Genomic DNA, 27,732 nt, shown 5'->3' with positions numbered 1-27,732 from the left:
TGTGTGGGTTGCTCTATGTGAGTGGCTCTGTGTGTGGGTGCAAATGCAATAGGTCTCGCATTTGAGAGTGATTAAGCTATTGACATTGTAAATAACAATGCCGTTTCTTTAAATGTTTTAAAAACAAAAACATAAAAATAATGTCATGAGCAATGCCAATAGCTCTAACTTTAACAATGCCGAGACCATTGCATTGTAAATGCTTGTTTTTGGATTAAAGTAGGCTAAGTTGTTAGCCGACTCTACCTCTTTCTTGATATCTCTGAACGCCCCTTCACCATGAGTGGACCACAGGAACGGCCGCCCTTGTTTGGTGAGCGTTCTCAGGGGGTGACTTATTGTGGCGTAGTCTGGTATATATCTGGAGCAGTAGCTGGCCATGCCTAGGAATGACCGTACGTCGCCAACGTCCTCTGGGCTCGGTGTGTCATTTAGCGCTGCTACCTTTTCAGGATCTGGCTTCATGCCATTTCCAGAGAATGTGTCCAAAAAACTTCAGCGTTGGCTTGTGGAATTCACATTTGTCCTTGTTTAGTGTGAGGTTTGCCTCTGTCAGTGCATGACAAACCCGATCTAGCGCTCGGTCATGTTCTTGAGTGGTTGCTCCGTATACCAGGATGTCATCGCTATAATTTAGTACGTGAGGCACATGATGAATTGTTCTTCTAATTGCTTCTTGAAATATTTCTGCTGCTGAGAACACCCCAAAACTGAGTCTTTTATACCGGAATAACCCTAGGTGCGTTGAGAACGTTGTGATGTATCTGGACCGCTCATGCAGCTCTAATTGGGGATATCCTTTGTTGAGGTCTAGTTTTGAAAATATTTTTGCTCCGTTGAGTGACGTGATCATGTCGCTGATGTGGGGGCCCGGGTGTCTCTCTATCGCTGTGTTAGGTGCTCTCATGTCCACACACAGGCGGACTTGGCTTTTCTCTCCTTTCTTTGGGACTACTACGACCGGGGAGACCCATGGTGTGGGACCATCCGTTCTCTCTATAATGTCAGCCTCTATTAGGTCTTGTAACTCCTTCTCTACTGCTTCTTGCAGGTGAAATGGGATTTTTCGGTGGTGTTAGGCCACCGGTGTGATTTGTTCGTTGATGTGCAGTCTGACTTGGCAGTTTTTCATTTTTCCGAGACCTTGGAAAAGTTTGGGGAACTTTTGAAGGACATCTCGTCTGTCATCCACTTTGTATAGTATGTCTATCAGTTTTAGTCTTTCTGCAGTGGGCAGGCTTAACAAACGGTCTGTCTCAGGCCCTTCAATCACGTGAATGTAGGCTTGTATCGTGCGTTCGCGATACGATAGATCGGTTGCGAACTTCCCAAGACACAGCAGTGGTTTCTATGACATCCACGTGTATACTTGCACATGGGCGTCGACCAGTTTGGGAGGCGGCCTCATTCTTTGATATTCCGCTACAGGTATGTAGTTTAGTGACGCCCCACTGTCCAGTACGAACTTGGTGTGACGAGAGCCAACTCTGATGTCTAGCCGTGGGTATTCTTTTAGCCGGTTAGGATCAGCCACGAAGTGGATATATTCATTTCGGTCTTGTGGGATGGGTGAGAGGGAGCTGGATTCTCTCGATGACGACCGTCGAGATTGACAGGTCCGGCAGGAGTGACAGCTGGATTGTGACGGCCCTGTGGATGAGTCTCGTCTATCCTGAGCTGCTCTGACGTGGTGACGACTGCCCGAGGGGTGGTGTTGCCAGGGCTGTCTTCGTTGGTCATCCTTGTGTGATGTACCGCACATGCTTTCGAAATGGTTGCTTCTGCCACATTTCCGACATTGTTGTCCTAGTGCTGGGCATGCGTCTGCATGCGGGAAGTCGTAGCCGCATCTGTAGCATTTCAATTGTCTTTCCAATCGTTTCTGAGTGTGGCTCGCGCTTCGGCCTGAGTTGCTTGACGAGTGGTATTGTTTCTTGGATCTGGAGGAGCGCACTTGAGGTGAGGACCGTCCAAGCGCTTGTCGAGACTGCATTCTGAATGCCTGTTCACGTTTTTCACTTCTCCCGGCTTCCATCTTCTTTGCGTGTTCATCGGCTTGATCCTCAACTCTTGTCATTTCTTCAATCTCTTCTAGCGGGTAGCTTTTCTTTAGCAGTTTGCGCCTCAGGGGCTCTGATAGGCAGCCTTCTATGATCCTTAGTCGGAGGGCATCTTCGGTGGAGAAATTATCAAACTCACAGTATCTTGCCAAGCGTCTCAAACGTGTGACAAATACACCCATTTGTTCACCTCTTTCCTGTGAAGCTATGTTGAAAGTGTATCGCTCATAGTCGACATTCTTTTTGTGCAGAAACTTGCGGTTTAGTGCTTCACAGACTTTATCATATGAGCCAGCGGACTCAATAGGCAGCTCTTTTATGATCTGTCCAACTTCTTTGCCGACCAGATTCTTGAGGGCAATCAGTTCCTGTTCCAGGTCCGTTACCTGAGACCCTTTCATGAAGTCCGTGAAATCTTCTAGCCATTCTTGCCACCGCAGGCCCATGCCCCCGCCCGATTCAAGAGTGAGGGGCTCTGGAATGCGTAGGAACGAGACTCCCAGCACACCCATGGGAGCCGGAGCGGACTCTGACATCTCGTTGTTTGTTGTGCTTGTCTGTGCTTGTTTACAATGTTCGTTGCACTCGCCAGTGCTTGTTTGCTATGTTCGTTACACTCGCCAGTGCTTGTTTGCTATGTTCGTTGCACTCGCCCGTGCTAGTTTACAATGTTCGTTGCGCTTGTCTGTGCTTGTTTATGTTCGTTGCACTCGCCAGTGCTTGTTTGCTATGTTCGTTGCACTCGCCAGTGCTTGTTTAAATGTTCGTTGCGCTTGTCTGTGCTTGTTTACAATGTTCGTTGCACTCGCCAGTGCTTGTTTGCTATGTTTGTTGCACTCGCCAGTGCTTGTTTACAATGTTCGTTGCGCTGGTCTGTGCTTGTTTATAATGTTCGTTGCACTCGCCAGTGCTTGTTTGCTAGGTTCGTTGCACTCGCCAGTGCTCGTTTGCTATGTTCGTTGCGCTTGTCTGTGCTTGTTTACAATGTTCGTTGCACTCGCCAGTGCTTGTTTACAATGTTTGTTGCGCTTGTCTGTGCTTGTTTGCTATGTTTGTTGCACTCGCCAGTGCTTGTTTGCTATGTTTGTTGCACTCGCCAGTGCTTGTTTGCTATTTCATGTTCTCTGCCTGACTTCAAAATGGCCACTGAATATACCTGACAGGGGATTGGATAACACTGCCTGACTTCAAAATGGCCGCCACCAGAGTCTCTTGTGCAACGAGATTTGGTCTTCTCTTCACCGGGGACTAGAGTATTTATTCACGCTCTCGCTCACTCACCGCTTGTCAGTTTCAGTCGGCACTTTCTCCGGCCAGGCACCAGGTGAGGCAGCTCTTTCTTCGGTTCCCCCCTTTTTTTTTTTTTGGAATGAAGTCACCGCCGGGGTGGGCTCCCGGCGAGTAGGCAGGCGGCAGGCTCTAGCCCTCAGTACATGCCACATACACACTCGGTGTGGCGGGGCGAGCTCCGGGCAGTTTGGCACACTCCCGGATGGCCGGGGTGGGCTCCCAGCGCGCGAGGACGCTCGCGCCGTTACTCACTTGCCACGCGGTTTCCGGCCCCACGCAGCTAGGTGCTTCCCTTTCCCAGGGGCCACACCGAGTTAGCCTTCTCTCGTGTGTTGGATCTGCCAACCTTCGTCGCCAGATGTAGTGTCCTGCGTGGACAAAAGGAACACGGACACTCATGGTTCTTTGGAGGCTCTTTATTTGTCGACCTCGCTATCTCCTGGGTATCGGCTAACTGCCGCTCCTGGCCCCCGGTTCCTCCCTTTCCGTCCGCCCTCGTCCTCCGTCGGGCAGGTCCTAGTGCCCCTCATGTGGGGGTGCATCATTACAGTGCCATGCTCTTGGAAGGAACCCGCTTGCGCCTTTGATTCCAAGATGGTAGTTCTTGACCCTGGATCTCTTGCTGTAAATATTTTGGGTGTTATAATAAGGCTTATTCACATCGCACATATTAAGTGACCCGTGCACATGTTTGTTTTAAGTTTTGTGAATTATAAATGTTGCTTACTTTCCTGTGTAAACAAAAAAGGGTTTAACCGCCCGACAACCCTAACTAGGTCTGTAGCAGGGGTGTGATCCAGGCGTGCTGGGTGCGTGCCAATAATGTTGTGATAACAGTGGCCTACTGTGCCTGCAGGGAAGTTGTGGTGACAGACTCAGAATATATTTAGTGCGTGCCTTCCCAGCTATCAAATCTCAAGCTTCCGCTAGAGTTTACGGTTTGCAAGACATTTTGTATGTCTGAAATCAGCCAGCCAGGATTAGCGCATTGAAGTAATCCACCCCCCTCGCCGTCTAAGGGAATATTAAGTCTGGGTGCCTTCAAAGGCCTTTTGTGGCACGCTGGGATGGCTATGCAAGGAGGCATGTTAGTATAGGTATGCGTGAAAATAACGACTCTCGGCCATGTAGCGCGTTTCCCACCACTCGTCTGCAACTTATTAACTAGGATTGGTTTGGCGGGGCAGACTGACCGCTTACTGGGGTGGATGATATACTAAATTGGGTTGCTGCATCACTAGTTATCGAATTAAGAAATGACATGCGCTACTATTGCAAGTGCAGTGTTAATTAAAACAAATTGTGTTTTCTGAAACATACGTTCTTGCAAGGAAGATGGATAAAAAGACATTGCCAGTTTGATCAGGCCCATAGAATTTAGACCTTAAACCAATTGCAGTGGGCTTTTATAGGAAATATCCGGGGCTCTACTGTAGTCAGGATGTACTCTGGTTGAACCAAAGTCCTGTTTTCTCAAACATGTGCAGTTCTGTATTATAAATGGACTACGCTCGTAGCTTTGCCAAAAGTACTTAGTTTAGTGGTACTCCACATCATTAAGAACCCCACATGCCTCAGGAGTCTAGTAAACATCCATCTTACACAATTGCTTATTTGTCTGGTGCTGCTAAACCCCTACTTAATGATGTTATAACCCAGATATCGGCAAACAATTGTTTCTTAAAGGGTTACTATAAGTCAGATGCAGGTTGGACTCATTTATGATGAAAATGCTTTGAATTTTGCAGTGGACACCTGCAAAACCAGTTTTAAAAAAAACAAATAACAGTAAAGAGTTGGCGCTGCACTCCCCTCAGTCAAAGCCGCTGCTGCCAATCTAGCGCCCAGCAGGCATTTCACTGGCCAATGCAACGATACTTATGTTATCATCGCCGGAAGGATGGAATGCTGGGTTGGCCTGAAAAGATGTGATCATCTGACCTGCAGCACACACGAATCACAACTAGACGTACTCACCAAAGATTTTAAGAAATGGTTTAGGGTCCTGTCCCCATCACAGAAATATCATGCAGTGGGTCAATGCATCTGTCATAGAAGTATGCACTTGTGCACAGATTTCGTTGGGGGCTGAGGGGGGAGAGGAGAAGGAGGGCAAATGGAAGGCTCCTCTAATAAGTACCAAAAAGCTGGACATTAAGAGCACTTTTTATTGCAGCGCCACAAAGCGGCAAGATTGCGCACCAAACACTACTTAACGCACGTAATTAGCACATTTCAGTTTCCAAATTTCTGCATTTTTCACAAGATTTTTATATTTTTATTTACCTTATTTCTGTAGTTCATTTTATTTTTGAAGAAAACTGACGAAATTCAAATATAAACCAAAAGCAAGTTCAAAAGCAATTCACAAATATGCATACCCCAATATCGCAGAAAGACGTCTGGGACAGCTGGAGGTTCTCTTACCAGATAACATAAAATATACCTCTGATATGGCACAGAAATAAAATCAAGCATTGGACGGGGATCAAAAAGTAAACATTGACAATAAACTGTCTTGTTACTAAGGACCAGTAAAAACAAGAGGGCGTGGTAAACATGCTGCGAGAGTTAGGAAAGAAAGAAGAATATGTAGAAAAGAGAGAGAAAACCATATAGACTCAATAATACACTCAATAATACATAGCTAAAATACAATACCATTAGCAATGAAAATGGCTTTAACTTAAACAAAGGCGAGACCTATTGCATTTTCAATGCTTGTTTTAGAGGCTGGAGTTTACAATGAGCAGGCTCTAATCTCCTTTTGACTTTCATTTCCCAACAGCTCAAATCCCTCTGCTACAATGACTGCCACTTTACACTGTACAAGGATGGCATGAACTTACAATATGACTTCTCCGCACTTGCCAGCAGCACCTCCTTCAAGAGTGAGCCAAGTTTTACTGCGAAGGGGATGAAATACCATCGTCTGCTAAACATCTCCATATGCGGGAACCAGGTGAGCAACAAAAACTGTGGGATGGCAAGAATTCGCTAACATCTTTTGGCTCAAAAGACGGAAGCAAGTGGGTAAAATTCCATACAGAGAACTAAGATTTTGCTGGCAGCACACCAGTTCACAGTTTTATCTATTGTTCGTCTGTGCCATTCCAGAAGGGTCCAGCCATGTGACTAGCATTGCCTGTTCATGGCCTGAGAAGCTGGCTTGCTGTGTACTCTTGGTAATTTTCCATTTTGTGGTGATTAATTTGGAATATAGGTGGATACAGATGCAAAGATACCAGACACAATAGTGTTAATTTTGAACAGCTGGTAGTTCTGCGCCGAAATCTGCGCAGTTTGTAATCAGGCTCCTTAAAGCTCTGCTCTCATCAAATACTACTGCTACATGATCACGGTTCTCATAGTCCCAGTTATCCCCATTTGGCTTTCTCGCCCCCTGCCTCATGCCCCAATATTCCCTCCTAACACATCCCCCTGATGTTATATATCCAGCCATCTCTCCACCCATCCCTCTGAAAATTCCATTCAGCAACAAAACGAGTTTCATTCTAATCCTTCTGCTCTACATTAATTTTCTGTTTTGTGCACGATTCAATTATGGGTGACCCATTTATTGGAGATTCCAGCAGAACTTGCTACTTCTTGTACTTTCTATCCCACCCCACACCTCTGTGGCCAGGTAGCAAGATGGCCATCCGTTCCATTCATCCTGGGATCACAGCAGTTCATCTTATTACAGCAGTTCTCCTCCATTCCTTCCTTTACTTTTTTATTACCTATCATTCCTATTCTTTGCCCTCTTTTTGTGATGATGTTAACACCTTACCTGGGCTGGTTCCTGTTCTCTCCTCTCCCACATTTTTGCTCTTGTATGACGTCTGCTTATGCCAACACTGCATTCCTTTCTTTTGTTGATTGCCATCACCTTTCTCAGCTTCAGTCCCCTAACTTGCATACAGCAATTATCTCTTGTGTTCATATAGTTTGCTCATTTCCCTGTTTATCTCATATATTTTCTCTTTCTCGCTTTACTTTAAACCACTTTCTTACCTCCTTCTGTTTCAGATTCCTCTGTCATTCTCTTCTGTCTAGTTTGCAGGTTTCTTTTTGTGAAGGATGTCTTTTTTTCTTTCAGTTTCTCTTTTCTGTGGCATTCAGTCTTCTTCCTCCATCTCCATTAGCACCAGTTAGGCCTGCACACATCAAGGGCATAGACTACTTACATGACCCTCTGTTATAATATTGTCAGATGCATAATTCAATTAAACATCTCGACCCAGCATGGATTTGCTTATTCTGAATGACTACTCCAATATCCTACTTGATAGAGGAGGTAAAACAGAGTTGAAATAGCAGTGATTTACAAAACCGCTTTCAATGGCCACAAAGGGGACCGCAGATCCGACACCGCCCTGCTGCTGACTTTCGCGCCAGGAGGCGCCGCCGCCTTTCTCCCGCGCCCGGAGGCGCATAAAGGTGTGCGCGGCACCCGCTCCGCAGGAACCGCTTTCACTGGCCACAAAGGGGACCGCAGATCCCACACCACCCTGCTGCTGACTTTCGCGCCAGGAGGCGCCGCCGCCATTCTCCCACGCCCGGAGGCGCATAAAGGTCTGCGCGGCTTCTGCTCCGTGGGAACCGCTTTCACTGCCCACAAAGGGGACCACAGATCCCACACCGCCCTGCTGCTGACTTTCGCGCCAGGAGGCGCCGCCGCCATTCTCCCACGCCCAGAGGCGCATAAAGGTCTGCGCGGCTCCCGATTCGCAGGACGTGCGCGGACGCGCGCCGTGTGAAGCCCGGGCCAAGGGCGGGCCCGTCTGTGCCCGTCAGGGGCCGGCAGAGGCTGGGCTGGGCCACCCCCCTGATATCCTTCACTAAGGACAAAGCTCGTGTCTTAAGGTAAAGCGAGCTGTATTGCTTAATTGCTCGCCAGTGTTATTTAGTGGTGAAATAATTGGATCATCTTGTGTTTCTGGCATGACGAGCAAACGCAAAGGAGTAGCTGGGACATTAGACTCCTTCATTGTAAGAGCAGAGTCTCTGCTTACCCATGAAATCGAACTGACAGAGCGTCGTCTGTCCATGGACCCAGTTACACTGCACTCTCGCCTATCCTTGGGAGGCCCTAACACTGATGGTGTAACACATGAAATCTCCCATGAATCAACCCCAATGGAAGCATGTCCTGTTTCCTTAGACTTATGTCTGTCCTGCTCAGAAGCCCCTAATTCGGCAGTCCCAGACGCACCAGGCATTAGTACTAGAGCACGGGCAGCAGGTCCCCAAAAGATCGACAAAGTGAAAACGCAACCTGCAAAAAGGAAGAGGGACGCAGGGATGACCAAGTCTAAAAAAGCCAAAGGTTGTTTAACATGCAACAATGTAACAAACTCGGTGGTTATTTGTACTGCTGCAGTGGGCACACAGACTGATGTTACTTTTAATTATGTTAGTAACAACAGCAATATAGGCATTAAGCGTGATGTTGCCGCTCCCTCCTCTGCCCCGAAGTCGATTGAAAACACTTTGGCTGACATTAAGAATGTAATTGACATGATATTCAATTTGTTGTGGGGGAAAATGGAATGTTTGAACTCTGAATTGACCAACTTTATGTGCCGGAATGTTAACCCTGTTCAAATTAGTGACAGGGATGGAATGCCTACATTATCCATGAGCAACACATTTGGGCTGGTGTCACATCCTGGTTCTGTCTCCCATAAAGATAGTATTTTCATAGCGAACAAAGGGTAAGTCAGGGTGTTGCCCTAGGAAATGCAGTCAACTCAATCCCAGTCTTAGGAAGAAGTAGCCCAATCCCCAAACATGCGAGTGTTCCCGTAAATGACATAAGCACAAGTAGGAATCGTCTCAACCGCCCTAGAAATGTCTGTGTGAGACCAAACACGGATGTGTTAAGACTACCTCCTGCCTCCTGTCCCTATGTGCTAGTTTTGGCTGGGGTCCCCGAATTAGCTGGAGACCAAAGGGAATCTTGGGCAGATCTTCGCAATAAGTCAGTAGATTGGAGTTGCAAACACGAGGTTCCTTTCTTCCAATATGAGTGATATTCTTATGGCTAGAAGAGTAGGATGGGTTGGCCACTCTGAAAAGAACATAGACGGTGACTGCGTTGCTCTTAATTTTCGCAGACCCCACATGGTTCGCCGATTACTGAGTACTTATGAGCAACCCCCTACGTTAAACACCCACATTAGTGCGTTACCCCTGGGCTATTTTTATAAGCCATCTACGGTACCCCTCAGGGATGGCCACGCTTTGCCTTTGCTAATTAATAGGTTTAATGCATTTTCTGACTTAGATGCACAGGATTGACAACTACCACTGACCCCCCAGCAACATCATCTGGAGGATTCCCCTGCAACTATAGTAACTACCGACAATAATAATGATGCCCTATCCCCCACCAGAGCTAACAGTGGAGTAGACTTGAACATTCTTAGCTGGAACGTAGCAGGCTTACAGTACAAACTTAATGATCAGGACTGGTTGCGCTTAGTCAAAGAAAAAGACATAGTAATGTTCCAGGAGACTTGGGCCACACACGATTTGCACATTGAGGGGTTTCACTGCTTTAATGCGGCGGCATCCCGCCATAAGTTGGGCCGACCATCATTGGGCTTAATGTAGCAGCCGGTGGAAGTTTTAAGTTACTCCCAACTAATAGCTGTAAATTTCAAGTTGTATTGTACAAGAGATGAGTTTCTTTTTATTTGGTAAATTTTTACAATAATGATTTCCTTTCCATTCCGAATAAGAACTTCATTGAGCTCTTTGATTTTATTTCTAATTTAGATTACCAGCAAGGTTCGGGCAATATCATTGGGATTATTTTGGGAGGTAATTTTAATGCAAAACTCAAAGACACGCATTTGGGTGCAGAGCCACACGATCTAGTTCCCTCTTCTCGTAGGGGTGCAGAACTGGCAGTGCTCTTGAGGTCTCACAATCTGGTCAATGTTATGGACCAGATGGGCACATCACATGCGACCATTAACCATCATCCGACATTCAGAGGCAGGGGCCACCGTTCCACTATAGATTTTGTTTTTATTTCCCCTCCACTCGTGGACTATTTAGTCACCGCGGAGGTCGTTGCCACTGTCCAAGGGGATCACAACCCTATTAAAACAGCACTGAGATTGGCCGCACGACCGGGGTTTCCATCTGAATGTGGGGCAAGAGACCCAACGTTATCGACAGACAATTTAAGATCAGTATGGAGGGGCATTGATAACTGTTTAAATCATTAGCTAAGAACAACCTGCCTCTCATTAATTCTTGTCTGTCATTTCAAACCCCGCAACCAGAGGTAGTCCAGAACTTTTCTTAACTTTGTCTGGCTATTAAAACTTATTTGTCGAAGCCTGCATCTTTAAGAAGGCAGGGCCCTAGATGGTTCGATAACGAATGCTCATTGGCTAATAGGAACTTGCGTAAGGCATTGTCAGTTGAACCCAGGTGCGTATCGGATGTGAAACTAGCCAGGCAGAAGTACAACAGGGCAGTTAACAAGCGGAAGGGAGTACTCCTTAGGGACCGCTGGCAAACCCTATCGCAAGTTGCAACTGATAAAAATGGTAAATTATTTTGGTCCGCTGTAAGGGATTTTCGACCTATGGGCCAGTTACTAACCCCCATTAGCTGTACTATATCCAGCCAATCCTGGGAAACCCACTTTTCAAATATTTATGCCTCCCCCTCACTGGACATTGATCAGTATGAATATGGCCCACCTGTCAGCATTCAGATAACACTCGTTGAAGTAGAAGAAGCCCTCCATCAGAGTATTGGGAATAAGGCTCTCGGCCCTGATGGGCTACCAATAGATTTTATCAAATGGAAGCCGGATTTTTGTGCACCGCTTCTCCTGAATGTTTTCAACAATCTAATGCATGCCCCGTTACCTGACACCTGGGCTAAAAGCATTATTGTCCCAATATTTAAAAAGGGGGATCGGTCGCAGCCCAGCAATTATAGGCCGATATCATTGATTGATAGCACCCTTAAAATACTGGGCAGAGTCTTATATAATAAGATATAGGTATGGACGGAGGAATGCAGTATCTTAGAGCCCTGCCAGCTAGGCTTCCACAGCAAGGTTGGTACTAAGGAACAATGTCTTAATCTCAGCCTTGTAATTGGGAAATATACCATCACCCGGAAGTCTCCAGTCTATTTGGCCTTCATGGATTTGTCCTCAGCTTTCGACCTTGTTAATAGGTCGAAGCTGTGGGCTATCCTGTTGGCCTGTGGCCTGGATGAGCCTCTGGTCCATTTCTTGGCATATCTCCACAAAGACCTTCAGGCACAAGTGAGGATTGGCAGAGGTGGAGAGGTTTCAGGACCCATCAAGATTGGAAGGGGGTCAGGCAGGGTTGTGTCTTGGCCCCCCTTCTTTTTATTATTTATATTAACGGACTGAACAAATCACTAATATCTATGTCCCAGGATGTCCCTATGAATAATGGGAAACCTCTCCCCGTGCTACTATACGCAGACGATGCGGTACTTATATGCCGCACCCCAAATTCTCTACATATTTTGGCACAGTCCTTCGTTAAATATACGGACAGCCTGGACCTAAGAGTTAATTTTAATAAATCATTTTTAATGTCTTGTGGCCCCCGGAAACGCCAGCTTAGCTCCATCACTGTTGGCAACCAAAAACTGATAAGCACTTGCAAATTTCCCTATCTTGGGGTGGTCTTTGCTGCGAACGGCTCCTGGACTGAGCATCTTACCCATTCCAGGAGCAAGTTCTCAAAGACCATCAACTCGATTTTTAGTTTGCCCCGTCCAAAGAATTCAGGTGCTATTTTAGCTATTTTTTAAAAAAAAATCAATTCCAATGTGTCCCAGTGGCCACCTATGGAGCTGAGATTTGGGGTACCGCAAATAGTTCCTGCATCCAGCAGGAAGAAACCAGATTCTGCAGAAAACTGCTGGGCATCCCAATCTCCACTCCGCAATACATTTGCCACAAGGAATTGAATTTAAATTACATAATTGATTTTATACATGCTCGCCCATCCCTTTTCTGGTTATCGGTCTGGAAGAACGAGGCAGCGACTTTAACCAGAGATATAATTACTGACTGCATGAAGTGTGAGAAGGGGATGGATATCCCCTGGCTTTCTGGAGTCTATCAGAGCTTATGTAGCATTAACAAAGGTTGTATCTTTTTAAATCCCAGCGAAACTGAAACTCTGCACAAAAAAGAACTCAGAAGTGCCCTTTATTTGTCATATATTAAAGAAAGACTGGCGCTGGAATCGAAGAAACCATTTGTTTCCAGCTATATGTCCCGTGAGCGGTGCTGCCTCCCTCTATCAAATTATCTAATGCTACCTATGAGTCATTGGGAAAGGAGCCTCTTATTCCGCTTTAGAGCAGGGACAGTTAAATTTGCATTGTGTTTCCCTTTTGGCTACCACTCGAAACTTGATTTAATACCCTGCCCATGTGACGGGTTGAGTGGCCAATCTACCATTCACTTCTTGTTTTTCTGCAAATATTACACCAAGTATAGTAAGGGGCTCCTTTACCCTTATTTTAGCAGGAGCAGGCCCATTAGTCTGGATTCTGCCTTTTTGAGTATGCTCCCCCTGACTGATGAAGAGCTTATTTTTCGTATTAGCACATTTCTGAGGGTTGCCACTCGGGGACGCAAGTCAATGTTTAATCGTTGAGTTTTTAAAGTACGAACGGATAAATTTTACAATTGTTGCCAATGAATTTACCGTTTTTATTTCTGAGCGTATAACATTGTGTTCTACAAATTGTCAATTTTTACATGCTCTTATTATTACTCTTCCCTTGTCATTTATATTTTTACTATGTACTTTTATGGATACGATGTTTATCTGAATAAAGTTTAATGAACTGAACTAAAACTATCTTCTCTATCTCCCAGTGATGCCTGACTCCTTTCCTACTTTCCAGTGTTTTATTGTAGAACTCCAGTCTGCTGGTACTGGATATGTGAGAAATAAAACCATTTATTTTCCCCCAGGATAATGACTTATACGTTCAACTATATCACATCTCAACTCATATTGCCCAATAATAACCACATTTTTATAGGTGGTTTTATCTACACATGGAGAATCTTAATGACTGTTCATTCTCCCTTTTCTTGTTCTATTTACAAGAGAATATGATCCAACACTTCCTCAAACCCACTAACACATAGTGCATACCCCACATCATATCATATACTAGAACGACTGTCTAGAAGTAGACAATACTATTGTAGTCCACTAGTTTGATCACTGTCAGTTTCCTGTCTCCCTTTATTTTGTAAATTCATAACCTGGGAATAACTCTGAAGACTGAAAAACATGGGCAAGGGTTATAAATAATATAAACCACAATAAACTTGCCTCATAATTTGCTTCCAGCCTTCCCTGCTTTACCAAAGACAGAATATAAAGTAAGCTATAAATAGACTAAGATACCATGACAGAAAGAACTGCTTTCTAATACACCAAGGAGCTTAAGGCTAAATATACGAAAGGTTTTTGCACTCACAAACCCTGAGTTTCGCGACTGCCAAAAATCCATTCACCTATTACTAACTCCATTTTGCAATTCCGAAACAAAATGGGGTTTCTGACCCATGCCAAACTGTAATATGGAAAGGACTTTGTAAGATATTGTGTTTTTGGTTGAGAGGGGTGGAAGCCTCAATCATGCAACAACCAAAATCCTTGTTAGGGTGAACCACAAAAGTCACTAAATTAACCTGTGCTTAAGTCTTTAGTAGGTTGGCACAAAAGTAGTCAGGCTTAACTTAGAGGCAAAGGTTAAAATATTTCTGCAGCACACAAACAGTAATAAATTGACAGCCCAACACAAGAAAAACCGCAAGCCAATTTGGAAAATATAGTACATTTTATTAACTAAAATAACACCAAAACGAACAAAATCCAATAAGTACAACTGGAGATATTGATTTCTAAAGTTTATAGTGAAAATAGCTTCAAGAAGCAGAAAACACTCATCATGGTTATCTGATCGTGCTGAACTGTGGAAAACTCATAAGTTGAGGCTGACTGCGTTGAGTATGGGGTGGATGCAGGGACCAAGTTATTCCTGCCGAAGAGTTACCTTCTCAAGTCCGGTGTGAAGGGTTCCATTTGCATGGGAGGATAGGCAGAGAAGGCTTTCCACAAGAAGAGCAGTTCAAGCATTGCAGACAGTCGATGCTGTAGCTCGAAGAGTCAGTTGTCGCTGGAGGTTCACGTTGGCAGTTGCAGTAGCCTGTCGTTGCTCTAACATGAAGTGCAGGTCTTGCATGGCCAGCCTTTGTGGATCGCCGGCGACGTCACGAAGAGCAGGTCCAACTGGAGCTTTACATTGCTGGCTGTTGCGGGTGGTTGATCTTTGATGCAAAGAGTTCACTTCAGAGTCACTAGGAGCCCAACCTTCAGGATTTTCACAGGACCTTGGGGGCACCTCTTTGGGATTAGGACTCACTCCAACAGAGGCCAGCAGCAGGGCCCAGCCAGGTCAGAGAGGTCCAGTTGGTGCTGGTCAGATGGGCAGTTACAGGGAGACCTCGGCAAGCTTGTTATCTCCCTGTATCTCACACATGTCATCAGCCAACTGACCCATGGTGTTACTCTGGTAGCCTGGGATCAAGGCAAGCAGGTCCAGTCTTCCTCCTTCAGACAGCAAGGCAGTCCCCCAAGCAGAAGTGCTGTCCTTCTTGCAGCAGGGCAGTCCTTCTTCTGAATTTTCCACAGGTCCAGGAGTATTGTGATGAGTGGTTCTGAAGATTCTCTTTTTATACCTGGTGCCAACCCTCAAAACTGGTTCTGGCCAGTTCTTTCTCTCCCAAACCCTAACAGTATAGCGATTCATAGTTTTGTGACCCTGGACACTTTCAGAAAATGTCAACTTAAAAAAATAAAAAAATAATTGGCATTTCCAAAATTGTAACAAAACTCTGACTTCACCATTAAACATGATTTAAAATTACAATTCATTTCAGTGTATACAGCATAACTATCTGCTCCCAATCCGAAGTTAACACTTGTTAAATGTAATGAGGTAACCCAGTGTTAGCCTATGGGAGATATAGGCCTTGCAACAGTGAAAAAATACCTTAGGGGTTTTTCACTGTCAGTACATGTAATACTTAAACACACATGCCATACTATTTGAATACTATGCACCCAGCCAATTAGCTTTTAAAGCCTACCTTAGGAGTGACTTATAAGTATTAAAAAGGAAGGTTTCGGCCTTGGTAAAAGGTTTTTTTGCCAGGTCGAAATGGCAGTTTATGACAGGTCTGAGACATGTTTTAAAAGGCTAAATTATTGGGTGGACCAATGAGTGCTGCAGACTACAAGTACCATTTAATTAACATGCCCTTGGTACATGCCAAACTATTAACTAGGGACTTAAAAGTAAATCATATGTGCCAACTGAGTGTAAGCCAATTTTACCATGTTTTCGGGAGAGAGCATGAGCAGTTGAGCCGAGTTAGTGAGTGAAGGTAAAAGGTTTGGGGGAATACCATGCCAAGGATATTGGGTCTAACATGGCTTGTGCAGGGTGTTTTTCCAAATTGTGAGTTGTAGTGCCACATATCAATGGTTTGTGACCGTAATTTTGCGTTGATCAGTTACTCATTCTCAAGTTGGAATTGTAACTGATTCGCAAAGGGGAAAAGTTTGCCTTTGTACTCCTTCCCATTTGAGATCAGGGTGGCACCATCTGGGGATCTGATCTCACTGAAGTTTTCCAAAATGGAAACCTCTTCTTATTTATAACAGCCCGATACCATTAAGGGACTCAAACTGTTTTAAAAAAATAAAGGTTTCTGTTTTAAAATGCAATCACAGGAATGTTGAATTGCAGGTGACCATCAATGTGAATACAGTCAATCACAAGCGGTTGCACATTACAATCTGCCTAATGAATATTAGGCATGTCCTTCTAGGACCCCCATAAAATTCCTTATTTTTAGAACTGACCTATCAACAATAGATTGGTTTGCAAAATAAAAGACTGGTCTCAAATGTCTGTGTGCAATTTGTGACTGCTTTTTGTGACCAGTGTGGCCCTTAATTATTAAAAAAAATCCACAGATTAACTGAATGTACCCATCCTCAAAACACTACTATAACTAATCTTAACTACTCCATGCTGCCAGAGACTCAATCAAAAACATTTTTGCATCGAAGGGCCCGATTTAGAATTTTGCATACAGAGTAAAGGCAACTTGATTGGCAGACAACTTTGTCTGCCACCTTGCTTTTACTCTGCCGGCCCAATTCAGAGCTATCCACTGACCCGGTGGTAAATTCTGTGGCTTTGTATACAACCCCATCATGGCGGTTCATACAAAGACATTGAAAAGTTTGGTGTGCATCTGTTGTTGGTGACGATTGCTTACCCACAAACTTTTACATTTTTCAACATCAAACTGCCAAAGCGGAAATTTGTTTTAAAAAAATGTAAAACTAATGGCCCACTCCATGGGAATCTTCTCAAGTGGAGTAGGGGAGGTCATAGTTTTATTTTTACGGTCATTCTGACGGAAAGGAAAAAAAAAAGCCATCTTATCACCCTCACCAAATTCAGCAGATGGTGAGATGGCTTATCTCCGACAGCCCCATACCTTGTATGGCCGGCAGAAGAGTATGTCAGGGACAGAGCCAGAGTAGACTTTGTCATTGATAAACTGTCAGGCCACCCAGCTCTTAATAGGGCATTGCGATTGAGTACCATTCCTGATAAATTCTTAAATAGAGCCTAAACCTTTGCCAGAAAATCTCACGTTGGCTCAGCCAATAAAACAAGCTATGAAGCTCTTGAAAGTAGGCAAATGTGGTACAAATTCCCTGCCTCCATTCAGCATAGCTGAGTGTGAGGAGAAATGTGAGGAGTTTCCTCACTTCTTTCATACCGAGGTAAAGCTATCAATCCTTCTTGTCCACTACATCCCAACACTCAATGCCTTGCGCAGAAAATCTTCCAATAACTGGTCAATTTACAAAGAGATATCTGAGACGGAATTTCTCTGCATCATCTCCAGACTTAAACCTTGCAATCCTGTGCCTGATTACTGGTTAATTTAGCTAAAGTGATGTGCACACATCGTGTGCCAATCCAGTCTGACCTTACCAATTTCTTGCTCTCACAAGTAGTGTTTCTAGAGTGCTTAAAAGTTGGACAAGTGGCTTATCTTTAAAAAACAAATTGGGGAGAAATGACGGCCAATCATTGATTAACATGCCTGCCTACTGCAACGTTGGCCCAACTTCATGATACCTCTGTCATCTCAGAAATTATGCACAAGCTCAGGCATTGTACTGTACATCACCAGCACTAGCCATTATTGGTACCATATGGCCTTGGAAGATGCCTAAATTCCTGACACAGGAAAAATGGCTGAAAGACATTTTCACCATTGCCTCGTATGACAGAATCATTTACAGATTTAATGATCAACTACCTAAATCTGAGGAGACCAGGGGCTCCTTCATAAAGAAATTACTACATAATAAATACCCTCGTAACACCCTATAAGAAATCTGTGACCCATAATGGTAGTGCTCTCTGTTAACCAGGGGAAGGATTGAGCTTCATTTTCCCATCTTGACCTTGCCTGAGAAGTGATAGATATTACATTGGAGGCTGAGTGAACCATATGTTCGAGGCATATGAGCTGCAGATTATACACTTTTGCATAGATCGCCATCTGGTGTTGGGCCCGGATGTTTGCAGTTTGTTTTTCTTCTTGGACAGTCTTTGGAAGTCACGAGTTCGGTGACTCCTCCTTCGGTCCGTACTGCGCATGGGCTTCGGCTCCATCCTCAGATTGTTTTTTTCCGCCATCGGGCTCGGATGTAATACTTCGTGCTCCGGCTTCGAACCTTTCCAGTTCGACCTTCGACGAAAAATCCTCGTCCATCGAGATTCTTTAGACGGAATCGACTTCTTCATCTCTCTCTTCGGCACTTCCTCGATTCCAGACATCGGCGGCGGCCTTCGGGCCTATCTCGACTCCGGTCGCGGCCGATGGAAAGGACTCCTTTCAAGAAGTGCCCGAAATGTGGGTCTAAATTTCCCCACACCGACCTCCATCAGGTGTGCAACCTCTGCCTCTCTCCCGAACACGAGGCCCGAGACTGCCCCGCCTGCAAGTCTTTTCGATCGAAAAAGACTATTCGGGATCGACTAGCTCGACGCACCATGGCGCACTCATTGACCTCGGCTCCACCTGACATCTTCGGAGAAGACACCGGAGCTTCGGGACAGCAGCACACCGAACAGGAGGAAGATATCGTCAGCGCTTCCGAGGCCGACTACTCCGACGTAGAGGAGATCACACCAGCGCAGAGGGTCGTGAGTACTCTACCCCCTCCCCCTCCCGCGCCCATAGCGAAAGAGACTCCGGTTACCCCTTCGCCTCCGGGCCTAGGGAAAGCCAAGCATACTGCTTCCATCACCCCACCTTCGGGCCCGGTGAAAAAGCATCCCAAGTCTCCTGGCGGCTCGGGCTCGAGCCAGCCTCCTAGCGGCGCCGACAAACATTCTTCGGCGCCGAAGAAAACAAGTTCCGTTCCAAAGCCATCGGTGTCGAAACCTGGCCTCTCGGTGCCGACCAAACACAAATCCCTCGGCACCGACGCTTCCGTGCCGAAGCATGCCTCGGCGCCGACCAAAAAAAATCGGACATCCAGAGAAAGCATGGCGCGGATAAACCGACGAAGCCTTCGGTTCCGAAAACGTCGGCACCGATGGACGAATCGGTGCCGGAGGAGCTTTTCGCACCGGATCCTCTTCAAAAGACTTTAACAAAGGATCCAAGGACTGGACATTTAATTTTGTCTGTCAAGAAAAGACTTTTGGACAAACCAACTCCTCCTCCACCACCAAAACGGAAGGACTCTGCCACATCCCCGTTCAGAGTACCCTCTCCACCACCTTCACCTCCTCCTCCTCCACCTCCTCCACCCCCTCCATCTCCTCCCCCACCTTCTCCACCCTTGCCTCATCGGTCTCCAACCCAGTCTCCAGACCCTGATGACCACGGAGATCCATTCTATGATCCCACAGATGCCCCGCAGGACCCCACTCCTCCGGGAACACCTGACCCATGGGAGGATTATCACAATCCCGATGTCCCAGATGTGCCTCAGGATGATCTCTATCCATCCAGGCCGTCTCCACCAGAGGACTCCCTGGGGTTCCACCACCTCTTACAACGGGCTGCACATTACCATGGGGGTGGAATTACACAGTGATCCAGTTGAGGAAGACTTCCTACTTGACATAGCAGATAAATCCACCGCTATATTACCCATGCTTAAAGGAGTGACCAAGCATGCCACAGAGGTTTTCAAAGACCCCGTTAGAGCTAGGGTCTTAAACCCCAGAATAGAAAAGAAGTACAAGGCAGCCCCCAGGGATCCTGTCTATATTAAAGGACCTGCGCCCCTAGATTCACTAGTGGTCTCCACAGCTAGGAAGCGCTCCAACTCTCAGTCATCTGGTGAGGCTCCACCACCTGATAAGGAGTCCAAGCGTTTAGATGCGTCAGGCAAACGCACTGCCTCGCAAGCTGCCAATATGTGGCGCATCGCCAACACACAGGCGCTGCTGGCAAGGTACGATAGAGCGCACTATGATGAGCTGGAGGCTCTCATGCAGCATCTCCCTGACAAATATAAGAATATGGCTCATGAGCTAATACAAGAGGGGAAGATTATTACCAACACCTCTATCAAACGTGCACTTGACGCAGCAGACACGGCGTCCAGGGCTATAAACACCAGTGTCCTGCTTCGCTGTCACGCCTGGCTCAGAATTTCAGGCTTTAAACCAGAGGTCCAAGCATCTATTTTAAACCACCCTTTTGACGAACAACACTTATTTGGCCCAAAAGTAGACGAAGCACTGGAAAAAATGAAGGATACAGATACGGCGAAGTCTATGGGAGCCCTGCAATCACAAACCCCTAGACGCTCCTTTCGCCGTTCCTCCTTTCGAGGCTCTGGCAGAGGTTACTCTTCCGATAACGCCTCCACTTCCTACAAGTCCCCTCCTCAAAATACCTTCTCAAAGGGCTACCAAAGAGGTGGATATCGAGGAAACAATAATAAAGGCAGGGCAAAACCAACACCACCCGTTCTGCCACACCGCCCACACAATGACTTTCCCCCGCTCCCCCCAGACCATTCCACTCCAGTCGGGGGCAGACTACAGGACTTCCTTCACACCTGGGAAGCCATAACATCAGACAAATGGGTAACCCAAATTATTCGGTCAGGGTACTGTCTCGAACTAACTTCTACCCCCCCCTCCCCCCAAATATTCCACCCAGACACCGTGCGATGTCACAAGAACATACCACACTTCTGAAACAAGAGGTACTCTCCCTCCTGCAAAAACACGCGATAGAGCAGGTACCAGTCGATCAGTAAAATCTAGGGGTCTACTCTCTGTACTTTCTCATACCGAAGAAAGACGAGACCCTACGGCCCATTCTAGACCTCCGGCCTCTAAATGCATACATCCATTCAGACCATTTTCATATGGTAACTCTTCAGCAAGTTCTCCCACTCCTCCGTCAGGGCGACTTTCTCACTACACTGGATTTGAAAGACGCATACTTTCATATCCCAATCCACCCGGCTCACAGAAAGTACCTCCGATTTGTGGTGGACAACCAACATTATCAGTTCAAGGTTCTCCCCTTCGGGGTCACAACCGCACCACGGGTGTTTACCAAATGCCTGGCAGTAGTGGCAGCACACCTCCGAAGACAAAACATTCACGTCTTCCCCTACCTGGACGACTGGCTCATAAAAGCCGCGTCCTACCACCAGTGTGTACAAAATACAAACACTACCATACAACTACTCCACCAGCTAGGCTTTACGGTGAATCACCAAAAGTCCCACTTGATACCCTCTCACGCAAAGCAATACCTCGGTGCCACTATAGACACCTCAAAAGCTATAGCCTATCCCAACTCAGCCAGGATCGCAAGCATGCAAACCCTGCGCCAAAAGTTCCTTCTTCAGCACTCTCTCCCAGCAAGAGTGTTCATGAAACTAATAGGGATGATGGCGTCCTGCATTTTCATAGTGCCTCATGCAAGACTTCACATGCGTCCACTCCAAGAGTGCCTAGCACGCCAGTGGAACCAGGCCCAGGGACAGCTGACGGATCTGGTGTTGGTGGACGGTCGCACCCATCGCTCTCTGCAGTGGTGGAACACCACAAACCTTTCCAAAGGGCAACCGTTCCTGGACCCGGTTCCTCAGGTGATTCTAACAACGGACGCATCGCTCTCCGGCTGGGGAGCGCACCTATTACACCTCACAGTGCAAGGTGTATGGACGCCACAACAGAGGTTACTCCACATCAATCATCTGGAGTTGTTGGCGATCTTTCTAGCCCTGAAATCGTTTCAGAAACAAATTTCAGCCAAGGCAGTCCTAATTCGCACAGACAATATGACTGCAATGTATTATATTCAAAAACAGGGGGGGACACACTCTCCCCAGCTCTCCCGCTTAGCACAGAGCATATGGAGATGGGCGATTCCACAAAAAATCTTTCTCCTGGCACAACACGTCCCAGGCATACAAAACACCATGGCAGATCTGCTCAGCAGACAAACGCAGCAAATGCACGAATGGGAACTGCATCCACAAGTTCTTCACCCATTCTTCCACAAGTGGGGGCATCCTCAGATAGACCTCTTCGCCACCCACGAAAACAAAAAATGCCCAAGCTTCGCCGCCAGATACCCACACCCATTGTCCAAAGGCAATGCGATATGGATGAACTGGTCAGGCAAATTTGCATACGCCTTTCCACCTCTCCCACTAATTCCATTAGTGGTAAGAAAGCTACAACAGCACTCCCTCAGACTCCTTCTGGTAGCTCCAACATGGGCCAGGCAGCCGTGGTACACCACACTACTACAGCTCTCAGTGGTACCACACCAAAAGCTGCACCTGTCCCCATGCCTCCTAACCCAGAACCATGGAGAAATCAGGCACCCGGACCCAGCTCAGCTCAACTTTGCGATCTGGCTCCTGAAATCTTAGAATTTGGATACCTTAACCTTCCCCCGGATTGCATAAACATTATCAGAGAAGCCAGGCGCCCTACCACTCGAGCATGCTATGCCGCAAAGTGGAAGAGATTTGTTGTTTACTGCCGTAACAATACAATCGACCCCTTAGATGCATCCATACAGCACATCATATGCTATCTGCTCCATCTTCACAGGTGTAACCTGGCATATTCATCCATACGTCTACACCTAGCAGCATTTATCACTGTTCAGAGTGCCTGCTATTAAAGCCTTTATGGAAGGCCTTAAAAGAGTAATGCCACCCAGGGCACCACCTTCCCCTGTATGGAATCTAAACGTAGTTCTTACAAGGCTACTGGGCCCGCCTTTCGAACCAATGCATAAATGTGAGCTACAGTTCCTCACTTGGAAAACAGCCTTCCTCGTAGCTATCACTTTCCTTAGAAGGGTTAGTGAGATACAAGCGTTCACTATACAAGAACCCTTTTTACAGATACATCACAGCAAGGTGATACTTCGCACAAATCCCAAATTTTTGCCCAAGGTCATTTCCCCCTTCCATCTTAATCAATCGGTGGAATTACTGGGTTTTTTCTCGCAACCTCAATCTGTTGCGGAAAGGGCTCTACATACACTTGATGTTAAAAGGGCTTTACTGTACTACATACAAAGAACGCAACCTTTCAGAAAGACTAAACAGTTGTTTGTCTCCTTCTCTCCACCGCATAAGGGCAACCCGATCTCTAAATCAGGGATAGCTAGGTGGATTGTAAAGTGCATACAAATTTGCTATCAAAAAGCAAAAAGAACATTATCTGTTCCACCTAAAGCCCACTCTACAAGAAAGATAGGGGCTTCTATGGCGTTTCTAGGGAACATACCCTTAGATGACATCTGCAAAGCAGCCACATGGTCAACACCGCACACCTTCACAAAACATTACTGTGTAGACGTGCACTCTAAACAACAAGCTAGTGTGGGCCAGGCTGTACTAAAGACACTATTTCAAACCACTGCAACGGATACCGGTGGTCGCCGCTAAGGTTGGGTACTGCTATATAATCTATGCAAAAGTGTATAATCTGCAGCTCATATGCCTCGAACGGAATATGCTACTTACCAGTATGCATCTGTTCTTGGCATGTAGAGCTGCAGATCTATACACGCCCACCCGCCTCCCCGGCTACCTGTATCCGTTCCAGTCTATCTTATTTAGATACAACACACATGGGTTTCTTACTATTATCACTACGCTCCATCTTTTCCCTGCTGGCGAAAAACAATCTGAGGATGGAGCCGAAGCCCATGCGCAGTACGGACCGAAGGAGGAGTCACCGAACTCGTGACTTCCAAAGACTGTCCAAGAAGAAAAACAAACTGCAAACATCCGGGCCCAACACCAGATGGCGATCTATGCAAAAGTGTATAGATCTGCAGCTCTACATGCCAAGAACAGATGCATACTGGTAAGTAGCATATTCCTTCTCCACATATGGTTGGTTCCTCCTATGTTCATCCATTCATTCATAACTCTTGGAGAAGTTGGGATGGCAGAGGAGGAGAGGCATAATGTGTGAGAAGGAGTGTAAGAAATCTAATTGTTACTGTTAAACTATCATGAAATTATGTCCTGTTATTAATGTTGTTTTCTGTAATTTTGCACCTTAGATGGGACTGGGCTTTTATTTTGACTCACCTACCTCGAGTCATAACTATATATATATATAAGGGTATAATTCACGCTATTGTCAAGGACTCCGAGGAGAACCAAATGCTGAGTAGGCAAAGCTCCCTGGAAGTACAGCACAAATAAAAAACAGCCTGGATGGATATATGGTTAACAAAAGGGAAAACTTTCATGGGAACTGAAAAAGAAAAGCATTGAAGTGAAGGGACGCAACTAATGTGAGCTGAAACCACTACAACTGCGAAGTGTTATACCTCTAGATCTTGTCTGAAGTCTAGTCTACCTCCTAAGTACCACAGGCCAGATCTCCATGATTTTCCTGTCTAAACAAGCGGAATGGATTCTGTTTGATGTCACATGGGAGTTTCTGCCTTTAAGCAAATACTAGTGGGTGTGTATAAATTCTGGTAAGATCCGACTTGTCTTAATCCTAGCCACTATTATGTATGCATAGCTACTTTTCAATAAAGAAAGGGTTACAACACACCCATTGAAGACCTAGCACATTTAAATTCTTATTCTTTGCCTAGTCTCTGGCCTATCTTCCTCCAGCAAATTCCTTGAAAGACTTGTGAAAAATCAACTCACACAGTTTGTCAATTATAACAAGCTTCATTATGAACTTCAGTCGTGTTTAAAAACAGGTTGTAGTACTGTAGCAGCAATCCTGCAAATCACTGACGGTGCTCTGTGCATTGTGAATAGCGGTGATTCCTGTCTGCTGTTACGGCTCAATCTTTTAGCAGTTTACAATACTGCCAAAAATGATATGCTCTTTCACTTGCTAAAAGAATGCACGAGGATTAAAGGCAAGTAGGAGCTCACAACTGATGAAAATAGACTTTGTCCCCAACTCTCTTCCAGTCCAACAAGAAGATCTGTCTTCGCCACACTTCAAACATAATCTTGAACGAATGGGTAACATCTTCAAAGAGTGTGGAATATCTTACTACTAGTATACGGATGATACTTGGCTCTTTCTGAATGTTTCCTTTCCTGTTGATCAAGTGCTTACTGGATTCAACTCTTGACAATTTAGTCTTGGAGGACTGCTCATCACCAATTCAATGCAGCACACTTGAGTTACTATTCATTTTCCCCTATTCCATCCCACTCCATTTTATATTGGCCTAACTCTACAAATATCTTAACCTACATCATGATCCTTTGTTGAAACCTCCAAATCGCTTGGGTTCATTCATGACAAGCAATGTAATCTTCACAAACATAATCTTACTCTTTTCACAACCCCTGCATGCAGCAGCTCACCTGAACTCAAGAACTGGCTTCTATCATCACATTACTCTTGGCTACCTACCAGGGAACCTGGCCTACTAAGTGAGTAAACGTCAACACTCTGGATACCGTCACTTCTTGGCCAAGAACCCGAGAATCTCAGCAGGTTCTCACCATCTTCGCATCTGTCATCTTTTTACTTGCAATCCCCTTGTTCTACAAAAATATACATTGAATAAATCTGACATCGTCCCCACTATCCGTCTATCTACTTCCAAAAAAAATAACTAAACCATTCCTTCTTCACCTTCATTTTTTCCCTTCCTTCCTTCCTATTGCATCCAAACCTTTTCATGAGTGTGAAGACCTTTTAGATTGTTTTCACTTCTATTTTTGACTACTGCATTTTATGAGTAAAAGCACCTTCTGTTTTCTGCTCACTGATCTTACATTATTGTGTACATCACTTTGATTGATCCTTCTTTATTTAGGTCTTATATTGGTGATCTTTGTTGCATTTTGAACTTATACCTTAGTGTTGCTCACATTTATTGGCAATACTTTACACACTGTACAACATTCTCTTTAAAGCAGTCTGATGCTCTGCGGCATTGTACGTAGTATAGAAAACTACCAATGCCTTACTGCCTGGAGCATGGGTACTCACAGACATTTTCACAAGGGCCACAAAGTTTGGTCTGTGATGTGTCCGAGGGCTGCATCGATGCTAGCAGGGTGGAGCGGCACTTTTGGTGCAAGATGGCTTTGAAAATGAAGGTGTTTCTAAAGTTAAGTGGTGCAGGACAACCTAGTTAGTTCCTTTCTTTAACTTTAATTAACCTCTAAATAAAGGCTTGCCTGTATATTTAACAGCTTTTTAATGATAGTGCTGAGTCGAGTGATGAGTCGAGTGAACAGCAACCCAGTGCTGCTGTTGATCAAGTGGCCGCATGTAAAGGTCAGGAGGGCCGCATGCGGCCCCAGGGTCCTACTTTGAGTATCACTGGCCTGGAGTAACCTCACACATTGAGGTTTGGTGACCCTCTGTGATGACCAAAACACATCTCCTACTTATTGTACTCTTCAAGATTTTGCTACTCCTTATAGCCACCCTTATTCAAGGCCACTCATTCCTACCCGAGCAGCAAAGGACCAGAACTCCAGCGGGTCCATGACCAGAGGCCAAGTAACAGACATGTGGTACAGTCTCAGTTTGCAGTCAAAAGCATAAGCGGTTCGTCTGCAGCTCTGTGTTTTTATGTGGGTGCCCCACCAACCCTTCTGCGAGGTCCTGAATACCTCTGCAATGGTGTGTGCAGTTTCTGGCAGGGAGGCGGCACCAGTTTCTTCGACACCCCCCAATGATGTTCTTGCACCCTCAGTATGTGGTACAACACATTCATATGGTCCGAAACGTATGATAAAGCCAAATATGGTGGTCTCACCCTCTACTAATATTTCAAGCAAACTGAACTGGACATCTAAGTAAGTTTTTGTCTCCCTTGTCGTACAAATGGCAAATTCAGGATTTCCCTGCAGTCCTCCAGATAAGCTTAGAACTGAATTGTCGCCACTTTCTCTTGCATTTTAGAGGGCACTTCAATGTGAAAAAAGTTCTATCGTTTGGTAACTGAAGGAGAACAAGGTTTTTCTTTTGATTTTTAACAAAGGAGCAATCCATAGTTTCTAGTGGCTAATTTTTATCAAGGCAACTGAAATATTAAGTCATAGTTTTAAAAAAAAAAAATCTATTTTTTTTTCAAAGACATCACAAAAAAAATACAACAAATAAAATAACAAATATTCATGTAGCATATCAGCGGTATGCGTGAATAATCATAAACAAAAACGTTCCCACAAATCGAACAAAATACATAACGGCACCAAATTATAATACCCAGACAAATAAACCCCCACATCATTCCTGAGCATTAATCACAAAGTCGTGTTGGAATAATAGAGCATCTCCCTTCCATTCACTCATACCCCACCTCTAGACCACACACCACTACACACTGTAACCACTAGCCCGCGTCACTCTGCTCTGCTTCAGCTGCCCTTTTCAGAAGAAAGAGTCTCAGGGGCTCCCAAATGTCCTTTGGTCTTGAGATCGTAGGTAATTCTTCCGCATATGTTATCTTTGCAGTAGACCAAGTCCTTTATCCAGTGATCTACTTTCGGCAGACGCCTCCCGCCCGACGTGATTGCTACTCTCCGTGTAGCCATAAGCAGTGCGAGTCGTACAAATCTACCACCCACTCCCTTAACGTGGGGCACACAACACAACAGACAGACAAGCGGAGTGCACTGTAGCTCCACACCTGCCAGAAGTGTCCAGAACTCAGCTATCTTCCTACATCCCCAGGCGAGATGCAGAAAGTCAGCGTCTGCTTGTC

At 45.5% G+C, this 27,732-nt stretch overlaps 1 protein-coding gene and 1 long non-coding RNA gene across 4 annotated transcripts in view; one reads left to right on the top strand and one right to left on the bottom strand.

Moving 5' to 3' along the window:
- The window catches only part of ELAPOR1 (endosome-lysosome associated apoptosis and autophagy regulator 1), an 850,357-nt gene that overhangs the window by 603,903 nt on the left and 218,722 nt on the right, over positions 1–27,732 (top strand). For all 3 annotated transcript variants that reach the window (XM_085643413.1, XM_085643411.1, XM_085643414.1), the window contains one exon: positions 6,139–6,312. In XM_085643413.1, the coding sequence (XP_085499539.1) occupies positions 6,139–6,312 (174 nt within the window). The remainder of the gene's footprint in view (positions 1–6,138; positions 6,313–27,732) is intronic.
- Positions 1–27,732, bottom strand: part of LOC146870610 (uncharacterized) — a 367,507-nt gene that overhangs the window by 333,736 nt on the left and 6,039 nt on the right. The gene's annotated exons all lie outside the window — the stretch shown is intronic.

This window comes from Triturus cristatus, chromosome 1_1 (assembly GCF_964204655.1).
Source record: "Triturus cristatus chromosome 1_1, aTriCri1.1, whole genome shotgun sequence".
Taxonomy (NCBI): Eukaryota; Metazoa; Chordata; class Amphibia; order Caudata; family Salamandridae; genus Triturus; species Triturus cristatus.
Note: the sequence above shows the minus strand (reverse complement) of the source record. Positions and strands in the feature narration are given on the sequence as shown.